An 18,112-nucleotide genomic window follows, 5' to 3' on the forward strand; every position below is an offset into this window, starting at 1 on the left:
GGCTGACTAGGGTCTGTATGGGGCAGTGACACTTGGGAGTATTGGAAAGAGGCCAGATACAGCATGTCACTGGAATGATGATGGGAGGGAGGGAGTGAGGCGTCGCATTGATTGATGTGACAGTGAAATGTTGAGACTGCTGTCTGGAATATTAAAGGGGAGATGGAGTAACACAGTTAAATATTCAAGTGTTGCGGGCTACCAGTCAGCCCAATAGTGGGTGGACTGCTAAAACTAAGGGTGCTTTGTGTTTCTATATAGCACCATTTCATATTGCAGTGTGTGGATTGGTGAATATGCCAAGCCAGTGTCCCTATGGAGATAACTTGGTCTCTATTACAGCAACCAACACGGTCTCTGTCTTCATGGAATATTAGAAGAGGTGACATTTATGCAGTGTCACTATATGTCACACAGCTATGATGGCACAACAGTGGAATATTATGTGACACCCGGTGACGCAGAGTTCTAACGGGACGTCCAGAGGTGAGAGGCATAAGGGATGACCTGGAGGAGGAAGTGGGGGCTAAGTGATGGCCTCAGAAGTTTTCCGGATGACAGACGACAGTGGGTGCCATGGCAACGGTGCTAATGAGGCGGTGATTTGGGCGGCGGGCTGGCAGATGGTCGTGAATCACACAGAGGTAGAGACGAGACACTAAATATCAACATGTTTTATTACACAGACATATACACAAGAGGTTAGCCTGCCTGCCTCCTTTACATCCACCTTCATTTCATTCTTCCCCTCCTCTTCCTCAGCGAGCTGAGATTGAGACTTCATAAAGTCCCATCATGAGCCGGATGGGAGACGAGCTCTGAATCATGGCTGGGTCTGAACTCTGCGAGACCCATTGGTCACAGGTGATTAAACCTGGGTTGTTACAGGCTCTGAGAGTAGGAAGAGTCACGCTTGTCACCTCCTATGATACATCAAGTCAGATTTACTGAGCTTTTGCACCAGGGTGGAATATTTTTGTTAACCACTGTTGTACCTCTTTAGGTTTTTAATACCACTATAAATGTTACAATATTTGCTCTAGCTTTGTAAACCTAGCCCGTGAACTGTGGTCCAGGCTCTCCACTTATTCCTGCACCTCCCGATCCCTCCCCGCCCCAAACCTTTCCTCACCTCCCGATCCCTCCCCGCCCCAAACCTTTCCTCACCTCCACCTGACTGCTGGTTGTCTGGGGCTGGAGTACTGACTGCTGGTTGGCTGGGTGTTGGGAGTACCTGACTGCTGGTTGGCTGGGTGTTGGAGTACCACGTCACAACCTCACTATTTTAAAATAAATAGTCTACAAAAGAAAAACACTCCCTTTCAACAAGGGCTCAAAAAAATGACAAAGTCTTTGAAAACAAGTAATGCTACTTAAACTTTTTTTAAACCAAAAGAACCATAAAAAACTGCGCATGAGAGAGAAACCTAGTAGAAACGTAAACTGCGTGATGGTAATCATAAGCCCTAGAAGGTTCTAGTAGGTTATGTCATCAAACTCCACAATACTGGACCTCGGTCAATAGGTCCGGTCCAGTACGGCTAATCACAGATTCAGATTGTATCCATATTAGCATAAACAGCAGGCTACATTTAATTGTTTAGCTCTTTGGTAACCAAAATGATCACAAATAAAAATGACAGTTTGCAGTTAATATTTTTCCATTTGACTTTTTTTTTTAAAAGATGAATTCTTAATTTCCAAACGTGAAGGAAAAGGAGGATTCCTAAACACAGGCTTAATGATAAAACAATTCTAAACACATGGTTTTAAAATGACACAAACAAAGAAAAAGAAAACACATATGGACAGTGCAAATCTACAAACTAAAATTCCAAAAATCCAAGGTTTTCCAAACCTCCATATTAAATCCATCATATTGGCTGTGTGTCTTGTGTAGAATAGACCTAGCCATTGTCCATGTGCGTCTCTGCACCTGCCTGTCCCTATGGGGCAGTCACGAGCCCTCTGCACTTCCCCTTTACCACTGAAAGTTCCAGCCCCTGCAAACCACAGACTTCAAAGAGCAGAAAGAAAACTGGAGCTGTGTCCCGGAACCATTTGGTGTACCGTTCTGTTACTGTTTGCCACATGTTCTATATTGTTTTACCATACATACTCACAAGCAATGGTATGTTAAGACTCAAGATAACAGGAGATGAACAGCAAGCAGAGCAGAAATACACTGCATTTAAGCCACCTTCAAGTTCCACATTCCAACGCCTGACTAACTAATGGCACCACTGCAGCCAAAATAAAAACAACTTGTCACTTTTCAATACCTTCATATCACCTTAGCTTTTCCCTTAACCTTAGAGAAACCTAAAAACTACAGGAACCAACCCTGAATACAATCAGCACCTCTGAAGCTCTAACAGGAATATTTTTTAAATTAAAACGAGCAAACAAACAAAACGGGAAAATCAGTCTTTGGAAAAAAAACGATAATGATGACTTTTTTGTAACACAAACAATGGGTTATCAAAATGAAATGCAGGAAAATTAGTCTTGAAAAGCTGCAGCTGAGTCGGTCTCCACTTCAGACTAAGAACTGTCCGGTCGGTCTGAGGGCCAGTCAGGTCCGCTTCCTCAGAACCAGGTCCAAAATCTACAGGATCTGGAGCCAGGGGTGGGGCTCAGGGGGCACATGAGTCTCTGGAGGGCCCATCATTGGGCCCAACCCTCCCCGGCGACCATGAGTGAGTTCAAGTCCCTGTATCCAGGGGGCGGTCCCTTCTATCTAACTACTGCTCTCCTCAGATAAAGTGCCGTTGGAACCCTGGAGCGGGGGGAGGGGCAGGGGGCAGGGCTGGCTGTCAGGGACGTCTCCGCACTCTGCGCTCTCAGCTAACTCTCCCTCACGCTCGCAGATGACCGTCATAGGGCTGCTCATAATGCGGTTGCGGGCGTTGTACTTGCTGCTGGCAGCAGAGGGCGGCGTGCGCGATCGCCCGTACTTCATGCCGCTCAGTGATGATGATGGGGAGGAGTAGGACAGGCCCTCGTTGCGGGCCCACTCCTCTGGCGCCCTCTTGCTGCGACCTGGGGAAGCGCAAGGGCTGTGTGGTGTTGTCGGCGATGATGGTGAGGAGGGCGGGTCCAGGGAGGACTCGGAGCGCGTCCTCTGGAAGCGCGGGTCTGTGCAACGCAGCATGTCGGCGGCCGACATTCGGAAGCTGGTCTCGGAGCGGCTTCCCTTCTTCAGGAGCAGAGCCTTGAAGGTGTCGCTGCTGGTGGCAGACTTACGCAGGTTGCGCTGAATGGAGCCTGTCTGCCTGCCCATGGACAGCGAGGATACTAGGCTGGGGGAGGCGCCCGTGGGGGTGACGGGGGGAGATGGACAGGGGGAGTGGCCCTGCGGCTTGTCCTCCTCAGACTCCTTACGACCCAGGACCTTCCGCTTGGACCTAAGGGTAGAGGAGGAGAGCCTGGTTAGGGACATGGTTGGTTAGAGACATTAAGCTGAGGTTGGAGTGATGGATATATAGGAGAACAGGGTTAGTGATATAGTGCAGGCTGGGTAGGAGGACAGCGGGTACAGGACATATACAGAGGGTGGAGGGGTAGAGAGGAAGCGCGTGGTTGGAGACTGTCCAGAGTCCAGACCAAAGCTTAGAAGCAATTCTTCAAACACATCTACTCAGATCAACACTCAATGAAACATTCTCTACTACTCTATAGCTCAACCAATGATGGAACATCAGTACTAACTTTTATTTTTAAAACAAAGCTTTCCTCTAATAAGACATGCCAGTTGGCATACACACCCCTTCTGAACATTGTCCCAATTCAGCCATATGTCAACAATGCCCCCAGCAATCCCAGGGTGCATTGCTTCAGAAGCCTAGAAGAAGCGAGGGTAATCTAACATAGAGGGGGTGAGTGGAGCAGGGGCTGGGAAGCGGGGGAGGAGAGGGCTGGTGCTTTTAAATATTTTATTCAAAATGCGAAAACTGCACACATTGCAACTCTACGGGAACGCTAAGAGGTGGCACAATGGAATTCATCAACAACACTAACTGGGAAAAGTGCCCAGAGCTTTTTTTTTTTTAAATCTAAAGACAGTTCAGCCTCCTTGCCAGCAGGGGCTGCCATTCTCCTCCTCCACGACACCATGTCTACCTACCATAGACTCACAAAAGTAGAAATGCGTTCCTTAGTCATAAGCGTTGTGCTAAAGCCGTGGCTAGCAGGGGAGATCAGATTAGCGCAGGGAAAAACAGCATAATTAATCTGAGTCCAGGGGTTGCTTGGGGATTATGGTGCTAATCCAGTGCTAGCGTTACCGCAGGGAAGATACAGGACCGGCCAATTACAGTAATGGGCTACTTGCCACGCCAAACCTCTCTAGGCAAGGGGCGCTCAAACGCTCACTCTGCATTCCCCCGCTGCACCAGGGAGGAAGAAGAAGAGGTGGAGCTAGAAGAGTGTGGAGGACAGACAGTGACATGACAAAAGGGATTTAATGACATAGAGGAAGGGTGAATGAGGCAGACAGACGCAACATTTAATCCTTCAGATCAGGTCCAAAGACAGAGAGGTTTAAGTAAATCAACGGTCTTTAACAGAGAACAAGAAATAAAGACAAGCACGATATATCCATGATGTAATATGGAGTCCATGACAGACAGAGAGAGATCCGGGTATGAGAGAAGACTGGATAGGAGTCTGTTATTTGAGGCTGGGATGTTTGCGGGACGGCTGTGCCCCAAATGCAACCTCAATACGGTCCCATGAGAGCTCCAGCAGTACATTAGCCCATAGGTTATAGCAGCACGGTTACGTAACGTCTCTCTCTCTCTCACACCTGATTTAACCAGGCCCAGTCAACACCACATCTAACTCCCCAGACTGATGCTGATCTATTGACACACACAAACTACAGAGATAAAGGACAAACACAACGAAGGAGGTAAGGTGAGAGAAAAGGAGCGGGGAGAGAGAAAATGAATATCAGAGAGACAGACAGAGCAAAGGGAATAAGAGAAAGACAGATGGAGAAAAAGGGAAATACTGATCCAAAGTATGAAGAAATACAAACACACACAACCATCACACAGGTTTTGAGTGGTGCATCGATTTTTTTCTTTCAATACAATGTTTGATTGTGAGAATCCCTCCAGTCAGTTTCATCCTACCCCGGCTGTGGTTGTGATAACAATCCATTCAGGTTTTAATCATTCTCTCCCTCCATTTCTCATCCGTTACTGAGTAGTGAGAGGGAGAGAACGCAGAGAGGAGTAGAGTAGAGAGGGTAGAGGGAGCACAAGGCAAACAGTGCTGTTCCTCTCGTCAGCAGTAACAGCTGGTGCCCTAAGGTCTACATATACACACTGTAGGCTTCCCTCCTTCACAAGGCCTAACTTGTCTTTGCCTCTAATATAGCCTACAAAGATATTAGAGTTAGGAGAAATCCACCAGGAAAAGTAAAGCCCGCAAACACACACACACACACACAAAAAAGCCAGTAGAAATAAAATCCCCTAAAATGAAATCCTGGGATTCTCGGGAGCTCACTGACCATCATACCGCTGCACGTGACCAGGATACACACACCGGTTGGCTGCGTGAGCAAATGATGTGTGTGTATGCTCCATTGAACGCATGCACATGTGTGAGAACGTAGAGAGTACATGCAGACTGGAAGAGCAGAGTGTACCAGAGAGAGTGAGAGACAGAAAAGCTCTTAAGTGAAGCCTCTAACCTACATCAGGAATGTGGCTTCTGATTTAGGTTCAACTAGCTCAATAATGAATGAACCATCAGCTTTTCATTCACTAAGAAGAAGTAGCAACAGTCATCAAAATAAAAAAGTTAAAAGGTTTAAAAAAATAATGCAACAGTTGGACACTGGATGAAGATACTCCAAAACATATAGAATGTTTTTTTATCCATCAGATAATGACTGAATTATAGCACATAAAACATTTTACTGGCTCGGATAATGAATGAATGGAGTTCAGGGATTTTGGTGGGAATTCAGGTATAACATATATTGTTAAATGTAACTTTCTTTTTCTTCGAATGCACTTATACACTGAGTGTACAAAACATTAAGAACACCTGCTCTTTCCATGACAGAAAGACCAGGTGAATCCAGGTGAAAGCTAAGATCCCTTATTGATGTCACTTAAATCCACTTCAATCAGTTAAATCCACTTCCATCAGTGTAGATGAAGGGGAGGAGACAGGTTAAAGAAGGATTTTTAAGCCTTGAGACATGGATTGTGTATGTGTGCTATTCAGAGGGTGAATGGGCAAGACAAAATATTTAAGTGCCTTTGAAAGGGGGATGGTAGTAGGTGCCAGGCGCACCTGTTTGAGTATGTCAAGAACTGGAACGCTGCTGGGTTTTTCCACACTCAACAGTTTCCATGTTTATCAAGAATGGTCCATCATCCAATGAACATCCAGCCAACTTGACACAATTGTGGGAAGCATTGGAGTCAACATGGGCCAGCATCCCTGTGGAATGCTTTAGACACCTTGAAGAGTCCATGCCCCGACGAATTGAGGCTGTTCTGAGGGCAGAAGGGGGGGTGCAACTCAATATAAGGAAGGTGTTCTTAATGTTTTGTACACTGTGTATATACATTTTCTAATGGTAGAAAATATTTTACAAATATTTTGTGATAAAATAAAGAAAATCATATGTGCCTCATTTGCATATACAAATATATTAACATAAAGGGATGAAACCACCAAAAACGAGTTCTTTCTATGCCTTCCTGCACTCATCTGCACTGTCTAGATGGACTCATGGATTACTGTTGTTGCCAAGTTCTGTTGCATAATTCAATAAGTGTCAATAGCAGGATACCCTCGGATTAAAAATCAACACGCTTGGCTCTAAATTACATCCATCTATGCATACTTTATATTGGTTGCGAGATCAGACATAATATCACTATAATCCGAGTGTTCATTTGTAAAAATGTCAACTGTATTAAATTATTACTTTATAAAAAATTCAACAAAAAATGAACACCCATCAAAACAAAGTTATCTTCGTTCTCTTTCTTGTGATATACAGAGCATTCGGAATGTATTCAGACCCCTCCCCCTTTTCCACATGTTGTTCTGTTACAGCAGGGGTGGACAAACCTTTTGGCTCAAGGGCCACATCGTGATTTTGAAATTCAATCGGAGGGACGCATTTTTTGGGGGACCAATTGTTTGTTAAAATCAATTTGCGCAGGCCTCCCGAGTGGTGCAGCGGTCTAAGGCACTGCATCGCAGTGCTTGAGGCATCACTACAGACCCGGGTTCGATTCCAGGCTGCGTCACAGACCCATGAGGCGGCGCACAATCGGCCCAGCGTTGTCTGGGTTAGGAGAGGGTTTGGCAGGCCGAGATTTTCTTCTCCCATCGAGCTCTAGCGACTCCTGTGGCGGGCCAGGTGCAGTGCACGCTGGCCAGGTGTACTGTGTTTCTTCCGACACATTGGTGCAGCTGGCTTCCGAGTTAAGCAGGCATTGTGTCAAGAAGCAGTGTGGCTTGGCTGGGTCGTGTTTCGGAGGACGCATGGTTCTCGACCTTCGCCTCTCCCGAGTCCGTACGGGTGTTGCAGCGATGGGACAAGACTATAACTACCAATTACATACAATGAAACTGGGGATAAAGAAGGTATACATAATTATTTTTATCTTTATAATTTTTTAAAATGTCTCGCGGGCCGGATTGAAGTGCCCGGCGGGCCGGATACAGCTCGTGGGCCGTACTTTGCCCTCCCTTGCTTTACAGCCTTATTCTAAAATTGATTAAAAGAAACATAATCCTCATCAATCTAAACACAATACCCCATAAATTATAATGCAAAAACAGGTTTTTAGAAATGTTTCAAATTCATGAAAAATAAAAAATGGAAATACCTTATTTACATAAGTATTCAAACCCTTTGCTATGAGACTCGAAATTGAGTTTAGGTGCATCCTGTTTCCATTGATCATCCTTGAGATGTTTCTACAACTTGATTGGATTGATTGGACATGATCTGGAAAGGCACACACCTGTCTATATAAGGTCCCACAGTTGACAGTGCATGTCAGAGCAAAAACCAAGCCATGAGGTCAAAGGAATTATCCGTAGAGCTCCGAGACAGGATTGTGTTGAGGCACAGATCTGGGGAAGGGTACCAACACATTTCTGCAGCATTGAAGGTCCCCAAGAACACAGTGGCCTCCATCATTCTTAAATGGAAGAAGTTTGGAACCACCAAGACTCTTCTTAGAGCAGGCTGCCCAGCTAAACTGAGCAATCGGGGGAGAAGAGAAGGGCCTTGGTCAGGGAGGTGACCAATAACCGAGGGTCACTCTGACAGAGCTCTAGAGTTTCTCTGTGGAGATGGAAGAACCTTCCAGAAGGACAACCATCTCTGCAGCACTCCACCAATCAGGCCTTTATGGTAGAGTGGCCAGACGGAAGCCACTCCTCAGCAAAAAGCACATGACAGCCTGCTTGGAGTTTTCCAAAAAGGCTCCTAAAGGACTCTCAGACCATGAGAAACAAGATTCTCTGGTCTGAAGAAACCAAGATTGAACTCTTTGGCCTGAATGCCAAGTGTCACGTCTGGGGGAAACTTAGCACCATCCCTACGGTGATGCTTGGTGGTGGCCGCATCATGCTGTGGGGATGTTTTTCAGCGGCAGGGACTGGGAGACTTTTCAGGATCAAGGGAAAGATTAACGGAGCACAGTACTGATAGATTCTTGATGAAAACCTGCTCCAGAGCGCTCAGGAACTCAGACTGGTGCGAAGGTTCACCTTCCAACAGGTCAACGACCATAAGCACACAGCCAAGACAACGCAGGAGTGGCTTTGGGACAAGTCTCTGAATGTCCTTGAGTGGCCCAGCCAGAGCCCGGACTTGAACCCGATCTAACATCTCTGGAGAGACCTGAAAATAGCTGTGCAGCGACGCTCCTCATCCAACCTGACAGAGCTTGAGAGGATCTGTAGAGAAGAATAGGAGATACTCCCCAAACACAGGTGTGCCGAGCTTGTAACGTCATACCCGAGGCTGTAATTGCTGCCCAAGGAGCTTCAACAAAGTACTGAGTAAAGGGTCTGAATCCTTATGTAAATAAGGTATCAGTTTTGATTTTTAATATATTTGCAAACATTTCTAAAAAAAAACTTTCTGCTTTGTCATTACGGGGCATTGTGTGTAGATTGAGGAGGAAAGAAAAGTTGTTTCATCCATTTTAGAATAAGGCTGTAACTTCACAAAATGTGGACAAAGTCAAGGAGTCTGAATACTTTCCGAATGCAATGTAAGTGTCGAGACAATGCGTTAAATCCCTGACGAAGCTTTAGTGTTCTTATAGATGCAACGGAAAGACTATGTATTCCATTAAACCCATTTCAGCCATTACCAGGGTGTGTTTGCACTCCTCAAACACAGGAAATAGATGACTGAAAAACACAGATTCTCAGGTGGCGGCGGCATGCGCATTGCTAAATGAAGCTACTAGCTACCATCCCTTCAACAGCACCCATTAACCACTACTGGGTTCCCTTCCCAGTGAGCCCGTCTCTAACAGACGTTACAGAGAGAAGCCCTCTATTGCCTGGCTGCCAGACCCAGAGACACCTGCCTACCGCCTGACGAAAGTACAAATCAAATCCAATTGTATTTGTCACAAGCTTCATAAACAACAGGAGTAGACTAACAGTGAAATGCTTCATTATGGGTTCTTTGCCAACAATGCAGAGTTAAAGATAAAGATAGAGAGAGACAAAGATAGAAAGAGCAGTAAGATACAGCTATATTTCAGTGGGGTGGTTGAGGGGGATAGGAGAGGGATGAGAGTGTTGTGAATATGAGAGAGAGTTAGAGAGCGAGACAGAGAGAGCTGGGTGAGGAGAATAGAGGGGTATGGGGAGTAAATGGGGAGTAAATAAATGGAGAGTTGAGAGATGAACTGAGAGGAGACCGTGCCATTGCGTACCTGTGGATGGCAGCGAAGAGGTCCTCGGTAGTTCGGGGGCGTGTGGGGGTCACCATATCCCCCCGCCTGTGGATCCTGGGGGCCGGTGAAGACTCAGGAGTGCTGCTTGAATCAAACACCTCACCTAGGAGACACACACATATTAGACACACACACATTAGAAACACGTTACACATGCTGATGAGAGAACACACACAATACATACACACCGACTGAGGAACAAATACAAGCATTACACAGCCCTACAATAGTCAAACACTTCACCTGGTAAATGAAAACACATGCACACAGGACACACGTCACACGGACAGCAGCTTAGGAGCAAGCTAACACACACACATAACCGATGGTCGGATATCCCGCAACAGTAACCTGAGTGACTGGCTTCTTACATTCTCTCCCGCTCTCTCTCTTCTAGTTGAGCTTCTCTCCTCCTCCTCCCTCGCTCGCTCATGTCTGCACTTCGACTGCCTGAGCCGCTGCAGGCGATCTCATGTTACGCTCTCCCCCTCCCTCCCCACATCTCCCCTCCCCTCCTGTACAGTGGGTCCCTCCCCCTACTCTCCACATTCCCCCGCCTTCCTCCACTAAACAGACCTCCCACTAGGACAGATGCCCCCTACCTCCCAGAGAGAGAGAGGAAGAGAAGAAAGCGAGAGAGAGAGGAAGAAAGCGAGAGAAGAAAGCGAGAAGAAAGTGCGAGAAAGAGAGAAGGCAGGAGAGAGAGAGAGAAGAAAGCGAGAGAGAGAAAAGAAAGCGAGAGGGAAAAGAAAGCGAGAGAGAGAGAGGAGAGAGAGAAGAAAGCGAGAAGAAAGCGAGAGAGAGAGAAGAAAGAGAGAGAGAGAAGAATGCGAGAGAGAAAAGAAATCGAGTGAGAGAGAGAGAGAAAAAAGAAAGACAGAGAGAGAGAGAGAAAAGAAAGAGAAAGAGGGAGAAAAGAAAGAGAAAAAGCGCGAGAGAGAGAAGAAAGCAAGACAGAGAGAGAGAGAGAGAGAGAGAGAGAGAGAGAGAGAGAGAGAGAGGGAAGAAAGTGAGAGAGAGAGAGAGAGAGAGAGAGGGAAGAAAGTGAGAGAGAGAGAGAGAGAGAGAGAGAGAGAGAGGGAAGAAAGTGTGAGAGAGAGAGAGAGGGAAGAAAGTGAGAGAGAGAGAGAGAGAGAGAGAGAGAGAGAGAGAGAGAGAGAGAGAGAGAGAGGGAAGAGAAGAAAGCGAGTGAAGACAACCAGACATAGAGGATGACAGGTGGAAAAAAGAGGAGTACAGTATAAAATAGATACTTGGACATAAGAATGGATGGGGTGGACAGAGGGAAGCAGACAGAGGGAAGCAGACCGAGGGAAGCAGACACAAAAAGAGGAGTACAGTATAAAATAGATACTTGGACATAAGAATGGATGGGGTGGACAGAGGGAAGCAGACAGAGGGGGAAGCAGACAGAGGGAAGCAGACAGAGGGAAGCAGACAGAGGGAAGCAGACCGAGGGGGAAGCAGACAGAGGGGGAAGCAGACAGAGGGAAGCAGACAGAGGGGGAAGCAGACAGAGGGAAGCAGACAGAGGGAAGCAGACAGAGGGAAGCAGACCGAGGGGGAAGCAGACAGAGGGAAGCAGACCGAGGGGGAAGCAGACACAAAAGGAGAGTCCAGTAATAGAAAGGAGATAGGGGAGACATAGATTAGAATGAGACAGCGACAGCATAAAACAAACCAGAACAAGAGAAGATGGAGTGAGGATGGAGATATTTTTTTGCTGCATTTATTTCACTTGCTTTGGCAATGTAAACATGTTTCTCATGTCAATAAAGCCCTTTGAATTGAATTGAGAGAGCTGATAAATCCAGGCATCTGCCGCAGTGCTGTCCCTCACTAAGCTGAGCTCTCACTTAGGGGAAGAGGCAGGCAGGTATGATGCCTCTCTGGCGAGCTCAATGACACAGAACAGGCAACATCCAGGCGACACCATGCTACATTAGCACTAAATGGGCAAACTATGTTTTGAGACCATTTATTTTTAGGGCACTGTTTGCAGAGACAATCAGACCCAATGATTATACTTAAAATCCCCAAATGTGACACAATTTAAAATCCCATAAAGTGGCCAGTCCGGACTCCCGCCAGCCCCGATGGCAGCTTCTTCTAGATGTAATTCAACTCTCACAACAAGTTCAAGATCCAGTTAAAACCAGAGACCCAGGGAGGTCTTTCCCTGTGCATCCTTCCAGCAATATCCTAAACCTTTGATCACATTCAATAAAGGGAACCTGTATTGTGTTGCTAACCTTGTCTTCAGTCTAAACCTTTTCTATGCCTTCACAGTCAGAGAGACAGCAGGCAGTCTAAGACTAGCTTAAGGGAAGCTGGCCTCGATACCTGCCCTTTGTCCTGCCTTGAAGTGGGATTTGAAGAAGAACCAAGGGATAGCAGGAAACCCCAGCTAAAGCCCCGAGCCTTAAGCACAGCTAATGTCCAGCAATGTAACCTCCCCCAACTGCCTTTTACCTCAGCCAACGCAAACTGTCAGCACAGCTAATGTCCAGCAATGTAACCTCCCCCAACTGCCTTTTACCTCAGCCAACGCAAACTGTCAGCACAGCTAATGTCCAGCAATGTAACCTCCCCCAACTGCCTTTTACCTCAGCCAACGCAAACTGTCAGCACAGCTAACAAACACCTGCCACCAGTCAGCACTGAATTCAGTCAGCATCGAACAGCTGCCAATGATGACAGACTAGACCTCGAACTCAGAAACCAAAAGTTTGATTGTAAGCTGCCTCAATGTCATTTACAAAACAGATGTCCCATTTTGTTTCTTCAAAACATTCAACTTTATGCAAGTTTATCTGAATTTAATTAGTCTTTTTTTGTTAATAATATAAATGAAATCTAACTCACCACTCTCGTCGTCCTTAGAGCTGACTGACCCAGTGGTACTACTGGTCCCATCTTCTTCCTCATCTTCTTCCTCATCTTCCTCCTCTTCCTCCTCAGCATCTCTGTTGTTCGGCTCCTGCCCCTCAGCGAGGCTTGTCTCCTGCGTGACGGTGGCCGGAGGCTGGGTCTCCTCCTGGATCCCCGTGGAGGTGGAAGGTTCACTACTCTCTGTCAGGGCTGAGGAACTCTCTGAAGCCTCATCTTCATCCTGCTCCTCATTTTCCTTCTCTTTCGTCTCTTCCTCTCTCACTTTAGCGTCCACCTGGTCTTCTTCTGTGGTGGTTGACTCAACCTGGGGGCTCAGTGTGGTGGTAGTCTGGGCGGTCTCCTCTCCCACCACAGACTGGGGGGTGACGAGGGATAGTTTGGGCTTCTTGGAGGCCACTGAGGGTTTCTGTTTGACTGGGGAGCTTTTGATTGCCTCCTCCACGAGGCTTGGGAGGGGTGACGGTTCCCCCTCCTGATCTGGTTGGGCTGAGCTGTTGGATAGGCTCTGTACCTTAGGTTTAGCGTTGGTGATGGCGCCCCCTGGCAGCACCTCAGAATCACTGTAGTCTGAGCATAGTTCAGCGAAGAGCTTCTTCACAGCAGATGAGGCCTTGGTGATTTCCTCTGGACTGGTGCAGTTTATCAGGGGCAGCATGGTGGGATGCTCCTGCTGCTTAATCTTCTCCGGCGTATGGGGCTTGAGGGCCCAGGCCTGGTTGCCCCCCGTTTCCTGAGCTTTGGTATGTTCCGCCTTGCTGTTGACTTTCTCCTCTGGCTGCTTGACTGAGCGGAGGTGCACACTCTGCAGGGCGAATGGGGTGATCAGGGGCATGGGGGACTTGCCGGCCTCCTTGGCTGCTGGGCTGTTAGTGACCGTAGCTGGTTTTAGAGCGTTCTTTGCTGCCTTCAAGGTGAGAGGGGAGGCTGTGGGTGGAGCAGGGGCAGGCAGGGGGGGAGGTGGTGGTGGAGGAAATGGGACCATGGAGGGGAATGGAGGGGAGGAGGACTGAGGGTCCCGTTGAAGGAGAGGCTGGGGTGGATGAGGGAATCTGGAGGAGGAGGGGAGGGAAGTCTGGAGAGGTGGAGTAAGGGGGCGGGCTCATGGGGGTGCCCTGAGGGGTTGTGGGTAACAGGGGTGCGAGGGGCAGAGGGGGAGAGCTGGGGTTGGATGGGGGAGAGGAGCAGGGAAAGGAGGTGGGGGGCTGATGGGTGCTGAGGTGGGAGGCAGGGGAGGAGGGGGGGGAGGGGGCCAGAATTCCTGAGAGAGTCAGAGGCGTTTGAGGAGAGGGAGGTGGAGGAGGAGGAGATGGAAACAGATGACAGGAGTGAAGACTTCCTCTCCGGCACTTTGGGCTTGGGCCGTCCTGAGGGGGAGTGGGACCGCATGAAGGAGGGCACGGGGGTGCCGGCCGTGGGGGTGTTGGACTGGCTGGAGTAGCCGCTGGAGGGGGAGGTCAGTCTATGGATCCTGTCCGGGGATGAGGTGGCCGTCTTAGGCTTGACTGCCACACCTCCCTCCTGGGCTGGAGGGACCGAGGCCTGGATATTGATGTGATTGTGGAGACCCCCACTTCCATTCGACAGACCCCTCGGGTGTGTGCCCGCTACAATGTTAGCAGCAGGGAGTTGTTGGTGCGTGGAGGGGGACTGCGGACCCTGGTCTCCATGGTTACGGGGGTAATCCATGTAGTAGCCCCAGGACTCTGCATAGTCGGACCGCAGGCTGCTGGTGTCGCTGTGAGCTGGCGTCACATGACAGAGCGAGTACACATTAGCCACTACGCCACTGTTAGTGTTGTTAGCCGCTAGCGACGTGGCAGAGCTGGTGGCACTCACACTGCTCTGGCTCCGTGGTCGCAGCAACCAGGGGTCCTCGTAGTCGCTGCACGGGCTGTGGGAGGGCGAGGAGGGGGACACGCCCTTCCCCTTTCGATCTCTCAACCCCATCTGGAGGCTCTGCTGCAGGCTAGCGATCAGTGTCTCGTTCAGCACTGATCCATTAGCACTCATGCTAACTGCACTAACTCCACCCAGGGGCTTCTTCGCGCCAGGCTTGCGGCGGAGAGAGTCAGTCCGGGCTGGGGGCAGCGGCGGCTTCTTGGCCTTGCGGAGAGAGATGCTGCGGGACAGTGAGCGATCGCTGTAAAGACTGTTAGAATCTTCCTCGTGGCTAGGTAGCTCACGGCACTCGTACATGCTGTGTCTGGCAGTCCGGCTGGCTACCACCCCGTGGCCCTGCCCGCTACCATGGCTCCTGGAGCGCAGGCCAGAGTCCAGGTGCATGGAGGTGTAGTAGCCATCGTTGTCCTGGGAGTACAGGGAGCTGGAGTCGGTGCGGGACGACAGCTCCATGCTGCTGTTCAGATGGTTGATGGGAGTAGAGCAGCTAGAGGTCAGAGGACGCCGGGGCAGGACCACGTTCTCTGGTGTGTCATAGATTGACCACTGGTCGTCGGCCGAGGACGGAGTCGTCGCGGCGATGGTGCTTGTGTGGCTGTGCAGGCTGCCATCCGAGCAGCCCGATTCGCTGGGCGTTGCCGGGGCAGTCAACCCTCCGTCTTGGGGATGTGTATGTGTTGGTGTGGAGGTGGCCCGGGCAGGGCAGGTGGTCCTGTGGGTGAAGGAGGTGGAGCTCAGGGGGTCCATGCTGGTGCCCGTGGCCAGACTGAGAGGCCTGGAGATGGGGTAAGCCATCCCGGGGGTCTGGGGGTGCTGGCTGGAGGATGTATGGAGGGTCACGACCTCGGCAGAGCAGGACATGGTGGCGTTGGGGATGAGGGATGTGGAGTAGGCAGCGTGGGGGGACACCACACATGCCGGACCACCATCCCAGTCCCCTGTCTGGGACCCTCGCACCTCCTGAGACTTGGGCCTCAGATTACCTGTCCTGGGGGCGTTTCTCAGATGCACCACGGTGTTGTCCACCTGCAGTTTGCCAATCTGCCTCTGAGGTGCATTGTGGTCTTCCAGCCTGATGGGGGTGCTGCTGTAGATGGGCTCAGCGCTGAGAGACACCCTTGGCCCGGGTCTGGGAAGACTATGGAAGCGCTGGGCATCTACATTCAGATGCGAGGGTAGGACCAGCATTCCGGAACAGCCGTCGCTACTGGAGACGGAGATGCTTCCTGTAGACGAGGAAGTGGAAATTCCGGCCATCTGGGCTGCGATTCCCTGTCCCCGTTGAGCCCGGATTCTCCGCATGGACGGTGGAACGATCTTCACCTCCTCAGTCTGGCAACCAGAGTCCCTTGTCTCGGAATGTCTGAGCGATGAGTTGACGCTCCCGACTCTTCCCAATGTGGAATACTGTCCCGGGATGAACATGGAATGTGGCCGGAGCTCGCCCCCACGTCCTTTCGCCACTGCAGAAGAGAAAGAGAGAGAGTTTTAACATATGAGCAATCAAAATACCTCCAGCTTCTGCCTCTCTCTCTCTCTAATTTCCTCTCCCTTGTTCCCCCTCTCTCTGTCCGGCTGTCGATCAGATTAGCTGTGTCTAAGAGGCTAATTAATTTGATTTTCTGCAGCCCTGTCTGATGCGCTAATAACCACTGGTCGTCTTCATTAGGACAGATATGGACAGAGTTAGAGAGAGAGAGATGGAGAGAGAAAGAGAGATGGAGAGAGAGGAATAGTGGGACCGAGAGAGAAGAGGACAGACACCAGAAGGAAGACTCCCACTATGCTTTCCCTCCTACTCTGCTCCGTCTGATCAGAAAGAGAATGGTCCTCAGGGTGTGGGCAGCTGGTAAGGCATTGGGCAGCTCACACACACACACACACACACACACACACACACACACACACACACACACACACACACACACACACACACACACACACCCGTACATAAATAAACAAGGTGAAGGATCTGGTGTAAAATAGGAGAGGATATCTGATGTATCGGCCATCTGTGCTGGCTGCTTGTTGATGCTCATGCTCCCTAAACACGCTCACACACACACACCTCCCCTCCCTAAGGCAGAGAGTGACAGCACTGCTGTATTAGATAGATTAAGCTGCAGGTTTCTACTTCACATACAGCCTGGGTATCTCACTCACTGAGGCAAGGACTTACCATCTAACAGTAATCAGGACTTCCAAGCCTGTCTGTCTGGTCTTTCACACCGGTCTGTCTGTATAATAAGGCTTCAAAGCTCTGCCTATCAGCTGATCTCATCCTACAGCGAGATGACATTCTCTTAACGCAAGGAGAGTCCCCAGTCACCCATACCTTAATAGAGTTAGCTTAACTTAGTGTAGCACATAGCTATTAGCAGGGGTGAGGAACCTTGACCCCTCTGCCTGTTCCTCAGCCCATCTGTTCTGGGGATTAGGGGTGAAAGATCAGGGGGTGTTAGAAGGGTGGGGCTATCATAACAACAGCTGACAATAAACGCACAGGGGCGGGAAATGGAAACATTCAGGCCCTCTTCGTCTGGCGTATCCCCTAAGTCTTGGGGAGACAGAGGAGGGGAGAGGTGGGTTCGGGTTAAGACCAATTTCACAGTGAAATCCACAATAGGACATGTATGCTTGACTGTGTGTTTGTTTTGATTGTGACAGAAAAACAATATTGTCCATTCACCCCACATCATATACCCTTTCCTACTAAACCTCCCCCATCCTTCTCCTCCTCCCTCCATTGGCCTCAAGCCAACCCCACTCCCCCATGATAGGCGAGTGTGCATTACACAGTTGTGGAAATATGAAGATAGAATGACATCTGTGGTAGGAATGCTGGGATTAGATGCAGGGTTTAGTGGTGGGATGTGTGGAACACACTGTGGCTTAGATTATCAGTGTATCCCAGGGATTAACACATATGAATAAGTGCCCATTTAGATTCACGAGACTTGTTACCAGCGTCGGTCTCGTAAGTCACCAGATATGACATTTTTTTTGTGTTCACATTAGATCCACTTATCATGGCTAAGGGAGGAGGACAGTGCAGAGACCGGGCCCATGGGGGTCATGGGAAAAGGAGTGTTTCGGAGTGATGTCAGACTCTGGACTACTAGATTTGAGGAAGTAAAGGTCCTGCAATGACAGATGCCAGTAGAGATTTTACTATGAGGGGTGGGGGGTTTATGAAGAGCTTCTAGAAGAGAGATGTCAAATGTCAAGATTCTAGCATGAAAAAGCAGATGTAGAAATTCTAGAATAGGGAAGAGAACTTTGAGAATGAGCAATGGTGGTGGTTCTACGGTATGCTTAACAATGAGGGGGAGTCAAACTAGCCACTAAAC

The 18,112-nt window shown here is 49.1% G+C and overlaps 1 protein-coding gene across 1 annotated transcript in view; it reads right to left on the minus strand.

The window, feature by feature from the left end:
- Positions 1 to 659: 659 nt before the first annotated feature.
- Positions 660 to 18,112, minus strand: part of nhsl1b (NHS-like 1b) — a 184,992-nt gene continuing 167,539 nt past the window's right edge. Inside the window, 7 exon segments of the mRNA XM_029676409.2 lie at positions 660 to 3,407; positions 9,951 to 10,074; positions 12,837 to 13,862; positions 13,865 to 13,927; positions 13,930 to 14,040; positions 14,043 to 14,109; positions 14,112 to 16,225. Coding sequence (XP_029532269.2) covers positions 2,741 to 3,407; positions 9,951 to 10,074; positions 12,837 to 13,862; positions 13,865 to 13,927; positions 13,930 to 14,040; positions 14,043 to 14,109; positions 14,112 to 16,225 — 4,172 coding nt within the window. The 3' untranslated portion in view covers positions 660 to 2,740.

Source organism: Oncorhynchus nerka, linkage group LG13, assembly GCF_034236695.1.
Source record: "Oncorhynchus nerka isolate Pitt River linkage group LG13, Oner_Uvic_2.0, whole genome shotgun sequence".
NCBI classification, from domain to species: domain Eukaryota; kingdom Metazoa; phylum Chordata; class Actinopteri; order Salmoniformes; family Salmonidae; genus Oncorhynchus; species Oncorhynchus nerka.